Source organism: Tamandua tetradactyla, chromosome 3, assembly GCF_023851605.1.
Source record: "Tamandua tetradactyla isolate mTamTet1 chromosome 3, mTamTet1.pri, whole genome shotgun sequence".
Classification (NCBI taxonomy): domain Eukaryota; kingdom Metazoa; phylum Chordata; class Mammalia; order Pilosa; family Myrmecophagidae; genus Tamandua; species Tamandua tetradactyla.
In genome coordinates, this window is record NC_135329.1 from 37543290 (window position 1) to 37560651 (window position 17362).

General features: G+C 33.5%; 1 protein-coding gene across 1 annotated transcript in view; it reads left to right on the forward strand.

Annotated features, from left to right (window-relative positions):
• The window catches only part of LOC143675538 (CUB and sushi domain-containing protein 1-like), a 925048-nt gene that overhangs the window by 285435 nt on the left and 622251 nt on the right, over positions 1 to 17362 (forward strand). Inside the window, exon 2 of the mRNA XM_077151715.1 lies at positions 74 to 268. Coding sequence (XP_077007830.1) covers positions 74 to 268 — 195 coding nt within the window. The remainder of the gene's footprint in view (positions 1 to 73; positions 269 to 17362) is intronic.

The window sequence follows — 17362 nt, forward strand, 5'->3', positions numbered from 1 at the left end:
ATAAGTTGATCTCAGAACATTTTTCTTTAAGTTTTAGTTTTATTTTGTCTCCTTTCTTTTCTCTTTCCCACAGTTTTACCTAGCCACACATGTGGTAATCCTGGGGAAATACTGAAAGGAGTTCTTCACGGAACAAGGTTCAACATAGGAGACAAAATCCGATACAGCTGTCTCTCTGGATATATCTTGGAAGGTCATGCGATTCTCACATGCATAGTTAGCCCTGGGAATGGTGCATCATGGGATTTTCCAGCTCCGTTTTGCAGAGGTACTGTACCATGAATACCTGTGTGGGAACTGACAGCTGTCCTGAGTCCAGGGCTTTGGAGCTATTATTATGAAAGTTTCAATTTAAATGAAAAAAGGACATAACATGTTGGGTGATATCATGCCAGCTTATTCTGTTTCCTGAAGTTATGTTACATAAAAAATCTTGGTTAGAGTCCATAAAGTCAATAATGGGTTTTGATATTTCCCTCAAATTCCAAAATTTGTATTTTACTCCATTTCTCAAACTTCATGGACTTCTTCATATTTTCTCACCTTTTGTCATAGTATTGTAAGATTTGATACAGATGTTTATGTCCTTCTTAATTTGACTTCCCAATTTGAGTTCTTTTATCCTTTTCTCATTTAAAAAATTAAAACATGCTTTGATAATTTAAAATATGAATTTAAATTCTTTCAATTCTTTTAGCTCTTTGAAATAAGATGATTATCAAAGAATGCAGTATTCTAAGTACTCATTTTCATGATTTGCGGCAAGGTTAGATGAACTTTTCCTGAAGACCTGCAATTTTTAGCCTTTCTGATAACATTATTTTACTGATCTAATTAACCGCTTTAGGAAAAGGCACACTTTACCTCTGAGATTTTGACTTTCCCAAGGAAACCTCATCTTATGCATCCAAAACTAAATGTACAGCTAACATTTATTGAGGTTTTAAGTTAATGCCATGAAATATGCCAAATACTTTACTTGGATCATATTCTTTAATTTTCACAATAACTCACTGAAATAGGAATGTACAGTTATTTAAGACATAAAGAAACAAAAGTTTAATTTACAAAAGGCACCAGAAGTAGCATTTGATAAGTTAAGGCTCAAACCCTCATCTGTTTTTTAATCCATGCTCCTAAATACATGCCAATCACAGACTCAATTGCAAATCATTAATATGACATTGCACTGTTTTCAACAATGTGCTTTTAATTTAACCTATACTATTTAATGAATATTTCCCTATTTTTATCACTATTCTTTTAAATGTTGTAGTCTCGTGAGATCTTCCAGATGACAGTAGCTTTAATAATGGAATATTACTACTCGTACTACTACAAATATTGCCAAATAGCACATATCGATGTCTTATTATGAGCCCGACACTACTTTATCATATTTACGCTTTACAAGTAGGTATTTTAGTAGAGATTAATTTTATAGGTAAAGAATATGATGGTTAGATAGGAAAAGTGACTTGCCCAAGATACTCCAGCTAGTAAATGCCAGAATGGGATTTATCATACTCAAATTAACTTCTGTTCTAGAAATTTTCATATTATGAATATTTTCTATTTCAAATTTCCATCACTTTTCCTGAAATGCTCCTTTCCTCTGCATGTTCCTGAGGTTTACTCTATTCTTTTCCTTTTTCTCTAAGTTTTTATAATTAATTATTTTTCCTCTTTACTGTGTTGAGAGGGTGCTAGCCTCAAAATCTAGATCCATGTCCCCTTTTGTTTGCTTTTCTACAGATTTCCTTCAACTAATTGATTCCTCATACAATTAGTCATCCTGAATTAGTTTTGTTTATCCTAAATATAGTCTTCTTATGTTTCCCTATTCCATATTCTATCTTGTTCTAACTTAATATTCCTTATTATATCTTAGGTTCCATTATTTTCCCATTCATTCTGGATCAAAAATTTAAGTTACTTTGGCTTTATTCTCTCCATTATTCTCTGTGTGCCACCTTTTTTTCTTTCAAAATATCTTTCACTTCTTTCCATTCTCACTCTCCCTGTACTATTCCAGATTATTATCCTTTTATCAAGACACTCTTCAAGATTACTAAATGGGCTCCATGTCTAGAATCTCAGCATCCAATCCACATTCTACTCTCAAATTGTTCTCCTCCAAATAAAAATCTTTATCATAACATTTTCCTCTCTCAGCCAAGTTATTTCAGTGAACCCACAAGAAATAATTACAAACTCTTCAATATGACTCCCAATGTAGTCCATAACATGAGTTTACCTCAATAATATAATTTCATATATCTATGTACCCAAACACAAGTTTTATGCTTTGTCAACAACTTTTCTCTCCATCAGTGTTATTCATTGAATTGTATCTCCCAAAAATATATGTTTAAGTCCTTATTCCCAGTCCTATGAATATGAACTCATTTGTAAATGAAATCTTTGAAGATGTTATTTAGTTAAAATTGGGCCGAACTGAATTAGGATGGACCCTTATCTAATACGACCAGTGTCCTTTTAAGGAGAGGAAATTGGGGCACTCTATGGGACAGAAAGACAGAGGGGTGGCCATGTGACAAAGGCAGGGGTTGAGTTACGCCAAAAAACAAAAAATATCATGGATAGCCACTGGCACCCTGCAGACTTCATATAAAGCATGACCTTGCTGACAACTTGATATAGACATTTAGCCTCAGAACTGTGAGACAGTAACTAGTTGTTACAGCTGTCCTGGAAAAGTTAGACAAGTATGCTGTGTTTTGCTGAGGCTGAATATATACCGACTTTCCTGAGAGATGATCATATCATTTCCTGCATTCTATAACTACCATGTTGTTTGCATTACCTGGTTAGCTTGAAATGGTGGAAGTATTTATGCCATGGAAATCAGCACATGGTACAAAGCAGGCCTTTTTTTTTCTTGGCTGTTTTACAAAGAGTTATCCTACTAGCGTACCATCTATGCATAATTCCAAACTTCTGCTCATTTTTATCCTATTTTGCAGTCTACTCTTTCATCTCTCTTCTAACCATAAATCTTACTTATTCAGCAATTCAAACTCAAGCCCAAATTCCAGTCCTTTTTACTATTACAATTCCTTTTATAATTGCTTTCTAAAAAGTCATTTTGTCTATTGTATTTATTTTGTTGCTATATGTTTCAACTTAATGTCCTAACAGTGTTTTCCTAATTAGCTTGCAACTTTCCAGAAGACAATATATAGTTCTTAAAACTTCGTGAATGACTGTATCCTCAGTTCCTCTCTATTTTAAAACTTAGCCTAATCTATAGCTATTCCCCTTAGTGTTGTGCCAAGTTCTCCATTTGCAAACTTAATAGAGGTATAGGAGTCTGCTGATGATCAAATAAGAAGTTATTATAAATTTGAAATGCTACCTCTATATTCAAACGTAAATATTAATAACTATGACAACCTCTTTTTCTTTTTGCTCAAACCTTCCTCAGAAGTTTTCTTCTTAATTGAAGGGTCTCTTGTAATTCCACAATTACATACCTTATAAAACAGTTTTTACAGTAGTCAATAATGTTCCCTATTTTGCCATCATTATATTAAGTCTTAACTAAATTAAGATGCATTTGTTATAATATTTTTTACTGTATTACAGATTATTAAATTTAAACTTAAATTTTGCTTTTTCCAAAATTTGAGGCTAGAAATGTTTCAAAGGGCATTAAGTTTGATATCATATAATGATTTTATGAAACAAATTTCAAAGATGCAACCCAGTTTGTCATTGATTTGGATAGCTGGATCATAAGAAATTAAAGCAAAAATAAACATTGATTTAATTCTCATAAATGTATAGATAAGCATTTAGGACAGACATAAATGAATTTATTTTCTGCTTACCAAAAGTTCTAGTTATTTATTCCCAGGATTTGCATGAGGAGTCTTCTTAACAGTGCTCCTAATAGTAGCACCACCCTTTATTTTCAAGGGCTATTTGCCAGTGTTGGAAAAATTTACATCTCACTCAAAGGAGCAGTATTTAACCTGAACAAAGACACTTAAATTTGTGTATCCTATAGAGCCACGTGAGTCTCTTTAGAGAAAAAAATATATAATTCTATATTAAATATAGACAGTACATGATAAAATGGAAGGTCAGTCACCTTTACTTAAAACTGTATCCCTTAAACAGGAAACCAGCCTCAAAATGATTTCTCCTCAAGGATGAGAATTCAGATTTTCTTTTGCTGGCAGTATAACATTTCACCTCTTCCTCATTTATCTATTCCAACTTAATTTCTTTATCTTCCTTATTTTCATTTCATTTATTTTTCCCATTGTCTCTTCTAGTCTTTAAAAAGATTTAACTCTTTCTCAGTTTGTGGGTATGATGTGTATCTAGAGGAGAGATGTAAAGGAGGGAAAGAAAGAAACAAGATTGATTAAATGAAATCTGCTCCCAGCACAGGACTTAACAACCTTGTTAATTTGCTTTATGATCCTACTACTACATTATCAAGTAAAAAAGAAAAACCCTACAATATCATGTTCTAGACATATCAAAATTTACATTGATTTCCAGGATATTGGAGGGGGGAAGAGTATCAAATTAAAAAGGTAAAGGTATTCTCTTTAAATGGAAAGCATAAAAGGCAGGTCTTAGTGGCCCAATATATGACAAGGTCAGGGAAGAAGGTAGAAAAGAAATAGGAAAGAATCTGTAGTCAGCAAATTCTCCTTCATAAGAAAACCTATACTTGATTAAAAAAAAAAATCCCAAGTAAGAAGCAGTAATTTTTTCATATTAGCTCACAATACTGTTGGAAATTTGCTCTTTAATATGTCCTTTGTATTCTCTTAAATGATTTATTCCATTCTAAATCCCATTACTGGATCTCATTTTGGTTAAGTTATAGTCTGATTTCACATCAGTTGCCTTATTGTACATATATAAAAACAGTGGGAGATACTTGGAGAGACTTGAGGTAATACTGAGGCTGGAAAAGGACCAGGATAGGTCAGGCTTCTGAGAAGGTGATAGGACATCTGACTTAGGCACATGCCATGGGAAACAAACCAGGCTTAACCAAATACCAGCCTGTTCCATCCAGAGACTCATGGAATCTATTACATGAAAAGTACCTTTTTTTACATACCTTTATCTTTTTAATGATTGAGCACTTTGTATTTGCAAATTATGGTTTGGGCGAAATAATTCTAGGCAGCTACTGCAGAGCTGAGATCCCTAAAGTCATAGCTGTGGACATTCCCAATTATAAGCTGTCATAAATAACTTCTTTTTATATAATTTGCACTTCATAGAACAGCTTATTTTAGCATTATATAAATGACTTAGATGATATAATAGAAGGACATCTAAAATCATATTTCTGCAATGTTGGTTTGAAATTATGCTGAAGCACAGAAATGCATTATACCTTTAGTACCTCAAATCATGTTGAGAAGTAGGCAGGAAAAGTATTATTATTTCTGTAATAAAGACAAGGAAATAAACTTTCAAATTGACTTGACATCTGATTAACATTTCTGATTTAGGCATTACAACAATCCCGTTGTATTTTCCTGTATCATCTTAATTTTATTAAAAATAAAATAACTAACTTGTGAATACGCTTCAAAATTTTTTATAATATAGAAGGATTTACTGTGGAAAGCTGCATTCCATTGAAACATCTGTACTATATGCCACAGACTCAGATATCTTTACCCATTTCTGTTTCTGTGTTTTTTGGTCATTTTTTTATATCTAATATATTTATACTATTTTTTTTTTTTGCTTTATCAATGTTAAACTTTTTCAGTTGACATCGTGCTTTGAATATTAATTTATATGCATCATGCCCACTTCCCATTTCTCTTTTTCTCCCAATATAATTTAGATTTCTGCACATGGCTATACAAATTAAAACAATATACCAATTTTATGCCTTATTTCTAAAATGAAAGGCAGCATCTCTTGCTTCTACAATTAAAATATAAATATTATTGTCTCTACCCTCTCCGATATATAGTTTTGCCCTTTCCTTTCTCTATATTTTCTCAACTGTAATAGAATATTTACAGAATCAAATCTGGTAATATTTTATTTCAAAATTATAATTAAGGCCATCTTACGTTGTCTAAAGGCTACTTGCAGAAGCCTGAAATTAATAAATATTTATGTTATCATAACTTATTAATATATGCCACAGTAGTCTGCATATAATTGGACTTCCTGCTCTATGATTCCAGCATTACAATCCCTGTACCGCTCAAAGTAGAGAGTTCAGAGGTCTTTCTTAGTCTCAAACAATTATTCATGATGATGCCATAATCACTTTTCTTCACATATGGAATAAGGCTTTCTTGTTCTTTTTGTTTGGCTAAAGTAACAATAGTGAGTTCAAGTGGAAATATTTTTTGCTCATGTGAAAATCAAAAGGGAGTATACCTGACTGGCAGTTTTCTCTATATTAGTGATGATTTGTGAACTGTCATCTTCTACAACTTACTTTTAAGGTCGTCATCCTTGTCTTTATCCACTTGGCAGAGTGGAAGGAAAGAGCGCAGGAGTTGTTAGGGGCAGCTGCGCATAACCACATATGTATATATATGTAGGCATGCTCAACTGCAAGGGAAACTAAGAATTGGAATCTGTTGAAACCACAGGTAGAGGAAAAAACATATTTGGTAAACAGTTGGTCTACCTATGCCACAAATACTTTTTATTTGTACTAAAACTTTGAGTTATCTCTATTTTTCCCTTGTTGATTAACAAAGCATGCCTTCCTCGCAATAATCCAAATATCTTTTTCATTCTTTTTATTGCAGTGAATGAACTGTTTTCTTCCCCTTTAATTTAAATTTGGTTGCTTAATATTTGGAAATCAATTGCTTTCCATTTTTCCTAATTTTTTAGTTGCTGTATCCCTTCCCCATAATACCATATCGTCATCACCTTTTTAGTATCACTCTTACAGTCTTTTTACCCCAAGCCCACTACTTCAGCTCTAAGAACTCTCTCCAGAGTATTCTAAGTTGGCTTCTAGTCTTGTTACATAGCAGAATTTTTAGGCTTCTTGTTACTGTGCTATTCAATTTGGTCATTCTTTCCTAAATCCTATGTCTTCCTTTCTCTTATTTTCATCATTGAGTATAATCTCAAATAACTTCCTAAGAAAGATTGCTTCAGAAGAAAGCTTTTAGAGTTAGTGTATATTCAGATGACCTTGATCTGTATCCTAACTTGATGGATATTTGGGTTGAGTAAGGAATTCTAGGTGACAAATATTTTTCTTGGAATTTTTAAAGCATTACTTCATTAATTTATGCATTTTATAGGCATCTGCTGCGTTTGTTCTGTTCAGTACATATCCCCTCACTTCCTTGTCTAAGAGCTGAAGCAAGTAAGAAATAATAAAGAAAATAATAAGGCATAGAGTAAACTAATAACTAGTAGACATATAGTAAACTAATATTACTTTCATTACCAATGAATATGCTATTGAAATACATATGTATGTTTATATTCATAAATGGCCTATATAAGCAAGAGGACTTCCTAATATGGGTTTTTAGAATTAGACAGACAAGTCCCAGACAGTACTGGTCTGAAGAGTTTTGCCCAAGGCAATTTAGAGCTTTGAGTAGCATTGATATCATCTGATATCAATCAACCTAAATAAATAAAGACCACGAGAGGAAGCTTTGTCAGTATTCTGAATGAGCATTTGGGTCACCTCGAAGTCAGAGCAGAGAATAAAACTTCCATTGATATCTCAGACCTCAGGGTCATCCATTTCTTTGATTTAGTGCTATCACTAACTTACCCTTACATTTGACATCCATGATTAAAATTATTTGGGTGGTGAGGGATATGGATTTGTGAAATTTCCATGTTACATAGAGAGAAACTATAATAATTAGAGAGAAGTTTTCCAGCCATCTTTTAAAAGAAGAAAGGAACAGATATAGAGGCTTTAAGGAAGCAATTAAAAGTGAAAAATTAAGGGAGGGAAGATATTATATCCATAATCTTCTGGAGTAGGAGGAAAGCACATGGCATTGGAAAATATCTTGTATCAGTCATGTGACCAAAGATGCACGTGTTCAAGATGACCGAGGTTGTACATCAGAATGCCCTCAGTCTACCCAGAGGTGGGGTGGTGGTGGGGGGAGAGAAAAATAACCACCTGCAAGGCAGCAACTCAAGGATCTTGCAGCTTCCACATGCCTAACCAACAAAAGCTATTTTCTTAGCATTTAGAAGAGTGCTGTCCACTAGAAATACAATGTAATCCACGAATGTAAGCCAAAGATGTAATTCAAAATCTTCTAGTATCCATGTTAAAAAAAGGCAGGTGGAATCAATTTTAATTCAGTATTTTCTTAACCTAATATATACAAATTACAATTCCAGCACATAATCTATATAGAAATGTTAGTGGAAATATTTTGCATCCATTTGTTTACACTAGTGTTCAAAATCTGGCACATATTTTACATTTACAGTATATCTCAATCTGCAAGAGCCACATTTCAAAGGTTCAGTAGCTGCATAGTCTAGTGGCTACCATTTTGGAGAGATAGAGTCAGAGGGCAGAAGAATTTTAGGTTCTTTTTTTTTTCTTCCATACTGGTTGTTAATGCAGAAAGCATTTTGATGCTGCTCATGATGACTTTCTCATTCTATTAGTGGGTTTCATTTTCACTTAGGATGTAGGGTTCAAAATCCAGATATAGTTTTTCTTATAAGGACTGATAGGAAAATGAATCTGTAATATATAAACCAATGGCATAGTCTGATTGGAATTCTTCCCTTTAGCTTCTCAGCAATTGCTGAAACATACTTGAGCTGAATAGTATCAGAGAGGAAAGTCTATTTTAAAATCAGTTTAGACACAACATAAGAGTGAGATAGCTCTTGATTAATCCAGCCTGTCTTCTCAAAGTGAATCTCATTTTAGACACTATCTTACTTTTGGAGGGAATAATGTTGAGATCTAAAGAATGAAAATTATGGAAAACTTTGAAGAAAATGCCGATTAGGTAGTGGAGTAAGCAAAGAGATGGAAACAGCTTTCTGTATGTGTGCCTGAAGAAGTATGAAAGAATAAGAATGAGTGACTCTAGGACTCAATATAATTGGAAGGAACTCAGTTTAATTCTGGGATCTAACAGTTATAATCTGTACACATTAGACAGCTTTCTCAGCAGACTTCTTCACTATCTGTAACCTATTACGGTTACTACAGACCTAAGTTGGTCACACAGACTGAAAATGGTAGAGAGGTGTTGTGGACTAAAGTAGCCTGAATTCAGAGACTACACTCTACACTATACTGTCCATAGAAAAGGCAAATTTTTTAAAGAGTTTTAATTTTCAATGCCAGCATGAGGGTTAAATGGAATAAATATACTAAGCATCCTGAGAGTCTTTCATTTATAAAGAAGGCAAAGCACAGATGTTACATGGGCAAGTTTAAGGTGTAAGTTTCTGCAATATTGCCTATGATCTAATACTGGCTCTTCCAATTACATTTTTCTGCATCTTTGGTCAACATATTTAGCCTCAATTTTCTAATCTGCCTATTTCATAGGTCTGTTATAAAGATTAAATTAGATAATCTAGGTAAAATGTCTAGCAAAGCTGGACACAGTAAAATTCCATACATATGAGTAAAACAGTAATTACCATTCCTAGCTCCTCTCCCTTCTAATTTTGAAAACAACTTCATATGTCAGCACTAAGTGAATGGAGACAAATGGCAAACAATTTGCAAGGAAATTCCGGTAAACTGTAGGATCTCAATTGATATTGATAGTTCTAAAACCAAAGGCTTTTTTTTTTTGCATGGGCAGGCACCGGAAATTGAACCCGGGTCTCCGGCATGGCAAGTGAGAACTCTGCCTGCTGAGCCACTGTGGCCCACCCAAAGAAAAGGGTTTTAATGCATTATTGGTATGCTTTGGAATAAAAGAACAATCAGTCTGACTTCTTTCCTAAGGAAAGAAGTTGAATGAAAAGAGGATTTGGTAAAAGATAAAATATATGCCTACCGAAAGATAGGTCTATGTAGGAATTAATAATTTTATTCTACACTCCACTACTTGAACTATGTTAATGAAATAAAAATTACACATGCATACACACACATACACATATATGTTAAAATATGCATATAATTCTCATGACATGTTATAAAAATGCAGATGCAATTTAGCAACAGGCCAGATGTAGATTGTTTCTAAATTCCATTTACTTAAGAGATAATCATTGAACTTCGAAGTATTCTAATGAGTAGCAAATAGAATACCAACTTAAGTGATAAAAATTTCAGTTTAGTCTCTCAAATTTAAGATTTTAAGAATAGAGCATTATGATACTAAAACATTTAGTAATTTCTAAGTCTCGGTCACTATGCTTTGCATATATTCTTGTATTTAATTTTCACAATAACCCTTTATGATATATACATGTCTATATATATGTAATCAGCATTCCTGTTCTATTTTAGAAGAAAACACAAAGGCACAGAGATACTGCCTTTTCCAAAGTCACAAGTTGGAGAGATAGGATGTGAATCCCAGTATTCTGGCTGCAGAGTCCATCTATACCACTGGCCTCTATAATATACTATCAATTTATTTATGAGGAAAACAAATAAATTTAAATGACCTGAATTTTGAATTTGGAAGTAAATATTACATCTTTAATTAAAAAAAATCATTTCTTCTTGACAAATTAAAGTTTGAATGCTGGTATGTCTGGAGAAGATGGCCATCTGATCATCAAGTGTCCAGAAAACTGCTTTTGTGTATAAAGCAGGTGAATTGGTTTTGTCCTAGAGAGGTGATAGAGGCTGTGTTTGAGTTTTCTCCCCTTATCCATGTGCTTTTTATATAGAATACAGGTTAAAATGTGTTGATCGACTTGCAGGATGTGTGCCCAGAATGGAGAAGAATAAAGGCAGCTAGATAACAGAAAGGAAACCGCTGTTCGGCAGCATTTTCTGTGGATGCAAATGGTTTAAACTAAGCACTGGCAAAAATTGCTTTCTGGAGCCTTAGAAATGACTACCAGCAGTTTCACGTTTTCCAAATGAAAAACTATATTTATAAACCTAGCTCTGGAGAGCCTTTCGACCGAAGAGGGCCATTTGACTGTAGGGCCTCTGTATCTTTTATTTAAAGGCAAATGTGTTTTGTTGAAGCTATTTCTTAAGGGAGTAAGTCAATCTTGGAGAAAGCAAAACAAACAAATAGTTTATTTTTCCGGTCATAAAGAATTTTTGCTCCTCTAAGGAAACACTTATTTGGTTTGAGTTAACCCTCAAGCCTCTTTTCTCTTTATCTCTCACAGCCTTAGATCCTTTACTAAATCCTCTGACTTCCTTCTTTGTCCACCAAAGCAACTCTTGTTCCCTGCAGGAGAATGAGATTTGGAGGGTGCCACCAGGGATTGTGCTTAGAGCTGCTACAAGGAGAGCAAATTCCCAGGACCTGGGCCAAGATACTTTGGGAAACCAATTTGAACAAGAGGGGCTTATAACACTTCAGAGAAGTGATGGGCCAATAATTGGTTATTCTCCACTTATCTATTTTCAGCAAATGAAATGTCGGTCAAGTGGAAATCAATATGGGTGTAGAGAAATCATGACTAAACACTGTATTGAGGGCTTGCTCTGTGGCAAGTGTCTTGTTATATACTTTATATATATTATTTCATTTTATCTTATCCCCCCAAAATACATGGTTAACATTAGTACTTAGAGTATGCAGAAAAGAAATCCAATCCTCTTAGAGGCTAAGTATCATATCCAAAACTACAAAGATAATAGGTGGTAAAACCAGTACTGACTTTGCAATTTTCATATTAACCTCAAAAGGTCCCCTTCTGTGGGGAAGTTGGAAGAGGTTGTTTTATTTGTTGGTTTGGTCTTGTGTTTTGCTTGGAAACATGATGTAAAAATCATAGCTAAAATGTCAGCATATGAATCATAATTAGCACTAATTTCACATACTCAGTAAAGTTCTAATATTGTGTGATGGTTAATTTCATTTATACACTTGACTAAGTTATGGTGTCCAGTTGTTTCATCAAGCAAGCCATATCCTGATTGTTACTGTAAAAGCATTTCATGGATTTAAATCATTAGTCAATTGATTGCATCTATGGCTTATAACATCTACAGTCAACAAAAGAGATTGCCTTCAGTGATGAGAGAAATCTCATCCAATCAGCTAAAGTACTTAAAAGGAGACCTGAGGATTTGAGCAGGCAGAAAGAAGAACTTCTGTCTCTGCTGCAGATAGCCAGTTTCTCATGAGGAATTCATCATCATCTTCATTGGAGCTCTCAATTTGTCACTTCTCCTGGGGAATTCAATGTCACCTTATCAAGTTTCCAACTTGTGGTCTGCCTTACAGATTTTGGACTTGCTAAGTTCCATAATCAAATGGAACAGTTCCTAATAGATGTCTTTCCTGTCTAAACACAGGCTTTTATGATAAATATTTACCTAGATGTGGTAAAATACATACATCAAATACATTATTTGATGGTTTTAGAGAATATAGTATGTGGCAGCTGTTTTGATTTTGTTTTAGTTTTGAATGATGTTATCATTTTATGACAGTTGAATTTCCTAGGAAATATGCATGATAGTTAGCAACCAAAGAGACTACTAAATAAAGAACCAGGAGTTATTGCAATAATACCTTTAATAAGGCATAGTAAATATTATATGCACATGGTTCGTTTAGAGCTAACTGTGATTTTTTTAATTGATAAGTATTATATAAAGTGACTGGGAATGATAATATGTCACATGCCAATGTTTTATGAAATGTCAGTCAAGTTTTTTTAATTGCACATGTTCTACTGCTGGTGATGAAGGAGCAGAACAGACTTAGAAAGATATAGCAGGAGGGGAATGAGAAGGGAGAGAGAAATTTTGCTTTTTATGGATGCCTATAAATTTTGTAATATTTAAAACACAGCTGTGTTTTTATCAGTTATGTTACAGAAGTAATATTGTAAAATGAATCTTAAATGATCTGTCAAGATTAAGTAATGTAAATTAAGATAGAATGGAATACCATTCTTAATAAGTAACCTGGCTTTAAATTAAGTTTGAATGCTTTTAAATGATCTAAATTTAAGATTTTTTTTGCATACTGTACAATAAAAAAGTCTAATATAAATCTTACCAACATTTGAAAAACAGTAATATCCGATTATATAAATCCTGACTATATGTGTTGCACCTTCATTATGCTACAGGCATTCTGCTAAGCATATTGTTAAATACAGTTTTGTAGTACATTTTTAAAGTAATTCCAAGTGTCTCTAAGCCAATTATTAGCATTTTTGTGGAATACTTCACAGTATTTTACATAATTATATTCCATGCAGGTATCATGCTCGTTTACAAAACTGTAAAGATAAATATATTATTGGCAAATAAATGCATGAGCAAGTATACGCTATGTTTGTGATAGGCACATATGTGAAGGACTTTGTCATTCAAGTTTCAGCTTTATGACTTACTAGCTATAACACCTTGGGCAAGCTATTTACTTGCAAAGCCTCGGGTTCCAAATCTTTTAAAGTGTTCTAGTACGACTTTTAATCTCACGGAATTGGTAAAGATTAAATGAGATTCTCGAAGTGGTCAATATCAATCCTTGCAATAATTACTGTAATAATTATCAGTGAAGAGCTAGCACAGAGGTAGAATACAAATCAGAGGAAGACAGCCTCTGAAAAGTTTCTCAGACATTAGGACTAGCAGAATTTACAGAGCACATAACATTTGTATTTGACTTTATAAAATTATCGTTATATCAGAAACATTTCAAATTTGATTAAAAGCATTTTGTTCTCTAAAATTAATATTTCTTGCTTTCTCTATAGTTGAACATAGTGAGTGTTTCCAATGTTTTCTTCTATAAATAGTGCTAAATGAGTGTCCCTGTGCTTATAGGTTTGCTTTTGATCTTCTGTTGAATTATTTTCTAGGAATGTTATCACTTAATGCTTTGCAAACTTGCCAAACAAATATTCAATGCCACAAGCAGAATATGCATAAACCAGTGTCACCGCAAATTTTCTCATTTTTGCTGTTAACATAGTTTGTAATTTGTTGAATGTTTATTAGTATTAAAATAATGACCCAACGTTCCTTTAGCCGCCTTTCTATTTCTAATAGAAGTCAATATTTCTCTGTATTTTGGATCACTATTTGTGTTCACTCAATTATTCTTTCAGGAAATATTTGTCAAAGGTCTACATGGTGTGGAATCTAATTATTTATCAGGGATCATTAAACTTTTTCTGTAAAGGGCCAGGTAGGAAATATTTTAGGTTTTTCATGTCATGCAGTCTCTGTTTCTGCTATGCTAGTCTGTATTGTACAGTAAAAGTCTCCATTTATACTACATAAACAAATAAGCCTGGCCTTGTTCTGTTAATATTTTATTTTCAAAAGCAGATATTAGAACATATGAGGCTCATGAGCTCTACTTAGCAGACTTTAATTTCAGGTACTCAGACAATAGAGGAGATTAAACAACAAAAAATGCGATTTTTTTAAAGTAATACTCTAGCGATGGAGATAGACAACAAAAACTAATAAACAAAAACACAAACAAGTAAACAAAAACAAATTTAAAAAATAAAACATATATGCCCAATTGTAATAAGTGCTCAGGAATGCCTTCATTAAAAAATGACATTTGGTTAAGAGCTAGGATGATAAAATGTCCAGTGTGCCCAGAACTATTCCAGATTTATCCACTAAAATTTAAAGTAAATTCCTAGGTTCTTGGCAAACCAGGTTAATCAATCACCCTAATGGAGGTAAGGAATAAGCCGTATGAAAAGACTTGGGAAGAGTGGTTCAGATGGAATAAATAGCCATGGCATATAGGTCCTGAGGCAAAATAATAAAGTGTATGTTTGAAAAATAGTGCAATAACCTATATAGCTGGAGCAGATTAGATGGTAGCAAGTATAGATGAGGAAATAAGAAGATAATATAGGCCATGATGTGGCCTTCAGCTTCTATTTTGAGCAATATAGACTTTAGCTTCAATTCAGCGATATAAGAAGACACAACAGGGCTTGAGAAGAGACGCAGCATCAGCTACCTTCTATTATAAGAGAATTAATCGACAGCTATGGAGCAAGGCAGAAGTAGGAACGCCAGTCAAGAAGTTATTGTAATAGAGGTAGGAGAAGAAGTGGTCTTAGGGATGGTGATTACAGTGGAAGTTGTGGTATGAAATAAGATTCAGAATCCAGATTGAAGAAAGGGCCAATAGAATTTGCTGCCTTCTAGATTGTTAAATATGAATAAAATTGAAGGCTCATGTATGACCCCATTGGTTTTATCCAAAGCAACTGGAAGAATGGAGTTATCATTTATGGAGATGGAGAAGACTGTGACAATTGCAGATTTAGAAGGGGATGGATCAAGGATGTGATTTTTTAATTACACACATTTTAAAATTATTAAAATTATTAAAAATTTAATAATTTTAATTATTAAGGCTGGAATGCTATTTAGGCAATATATATATGTCATGTAACAACTAAATATGTAAAACTAGAATTCAGGAGAAAGCGAGCAAAAATTGAACTAAAATTTTGAGAATTTTTAGGATACTGATGAATTTAAATCTGTGCAGCTGAAATGGCATGAGGTCAGATCACCAAGGAAATGACTGCATCTACAGAAGAAAAGAGGTTCAAAGACTGAGACTTGGACACTCTAGTATGGATTGGGAGGTAAAAAGAAACAAATGAGGGAACTCAGAATAGTTGACCAATAAGAGAAAGCCAAGAGAGTAGTGTATAAAAATACTAGTGAATAAAATGCCACAGAATTTTATATGCACATTGTACCATGTCATTTGTTTTTTGGTCTTAATATTTTGCTGTATTTGTGTAAGATGTAACCATGTGCAGAGGTACACAGGACTGCTCTTTACTATGTTTGATTTTTCATGTGAATTGATAATTATTTGAAAATATAACAGGTCAAAATGTCTAATGAGAAAAGTATTTCAGGGAGAAGGAAATGAATAACTGACAAGTGTTTAGAGCTTGAGTAAAGTGAATGGCAAAAATTGATCATGGGATTTAATAACACTGGTAACTTGATAACAGCAGTTGCCTTGAACCAGTGAGGATAAAACTCTGACTTAAGAAAGGAATCCTGTCTTCAAGAGAGGATGGGAAAAAGGAATTGAAGATTGCAAATATAGACACATTTTTTTGAGGTATATTGATGTGAAAGAGATTTTTTTTTAAATGAAGCTAAAAGTGGATATGGAATTTGAAAGCAAATGCGGAGTTAAGTGAGATATGGTTTTGGTTTTCGTTTTTGAATGAGGAACATGAGAGTATGTTTGCTGAGGGCAAACATAAAGGGAAAATGATCATTTTGAAAGAGATGTGTACTAAGCATTAGCTAAGGAATATGAGCAGGAATAAAAACTAGAAAATAAATGTAGGTGTTAACTTTAGATAATAGCCTGTGCATGCAGTTCATACAGGAAGGAAATATTATGGGCAGAAGTACGGATCTGGTGGTGATAGATTGTAGAATTTGTCTTTTAATTGTGTCTATTTTCTTAGTGAAGTAAGAAAGAACATCATTACATGTGAGTAAGAATGTGGGAGGAGACCCTTGTGGGTTAAGAAAGAACACAATACGAAATGCCTTACCCAAGAAAGGAGGCTACAAAGACATAAGGGAATTAAGTATTACTAAATTCTAAAGTAATACTTAATTACTTTACATTACTAAAGACCACTTTAAGATGATGGTCATAAATTTAAAGTAGGATCTATCAGAATTTTTGCGTTTTCATTTTTTTATTCAGCCACATTTGCTTGCATGGATGAAAATACAGACTAGGACCAGGCTTGAATTTAAACATTTTGTCCTTCTGAAGAATGGGGGACAATGGAGTCATGACATATGCAAGGGAGTTATTTAAATAATGACCATGAATTCTAAGAATGGTAAAGTTAGAAATGAGGACATGAGAAGGCTAAGGGAAGAAAAGTGTAAAGGTAGTAGGACTAGGAGACTCTCAGATTTATGTTGTAAAAGAACATTAAATTGAAGGTATTTAAAAATGGAGGTGATGGCAATGAGGTAATGAGTGACTGTGTTAGAGTGGGAATGTTGGAAGGGAGGGTTGAATGAGCTATGAGTCCAAATGTGAAGGATTACCTACATTAATATTTAAATCCTGAAGGACTAAAACAAAAGTAGAGTTGAAGAGAGTGATGTGAGCCAGAAGTTAAATTGTCAAAGAACAATGGAGAAGTACCCAGGAGTTTGCAGATCACTGCAAAGAATGACAGCCAGTGTTAGATTCTTCAGCCAACC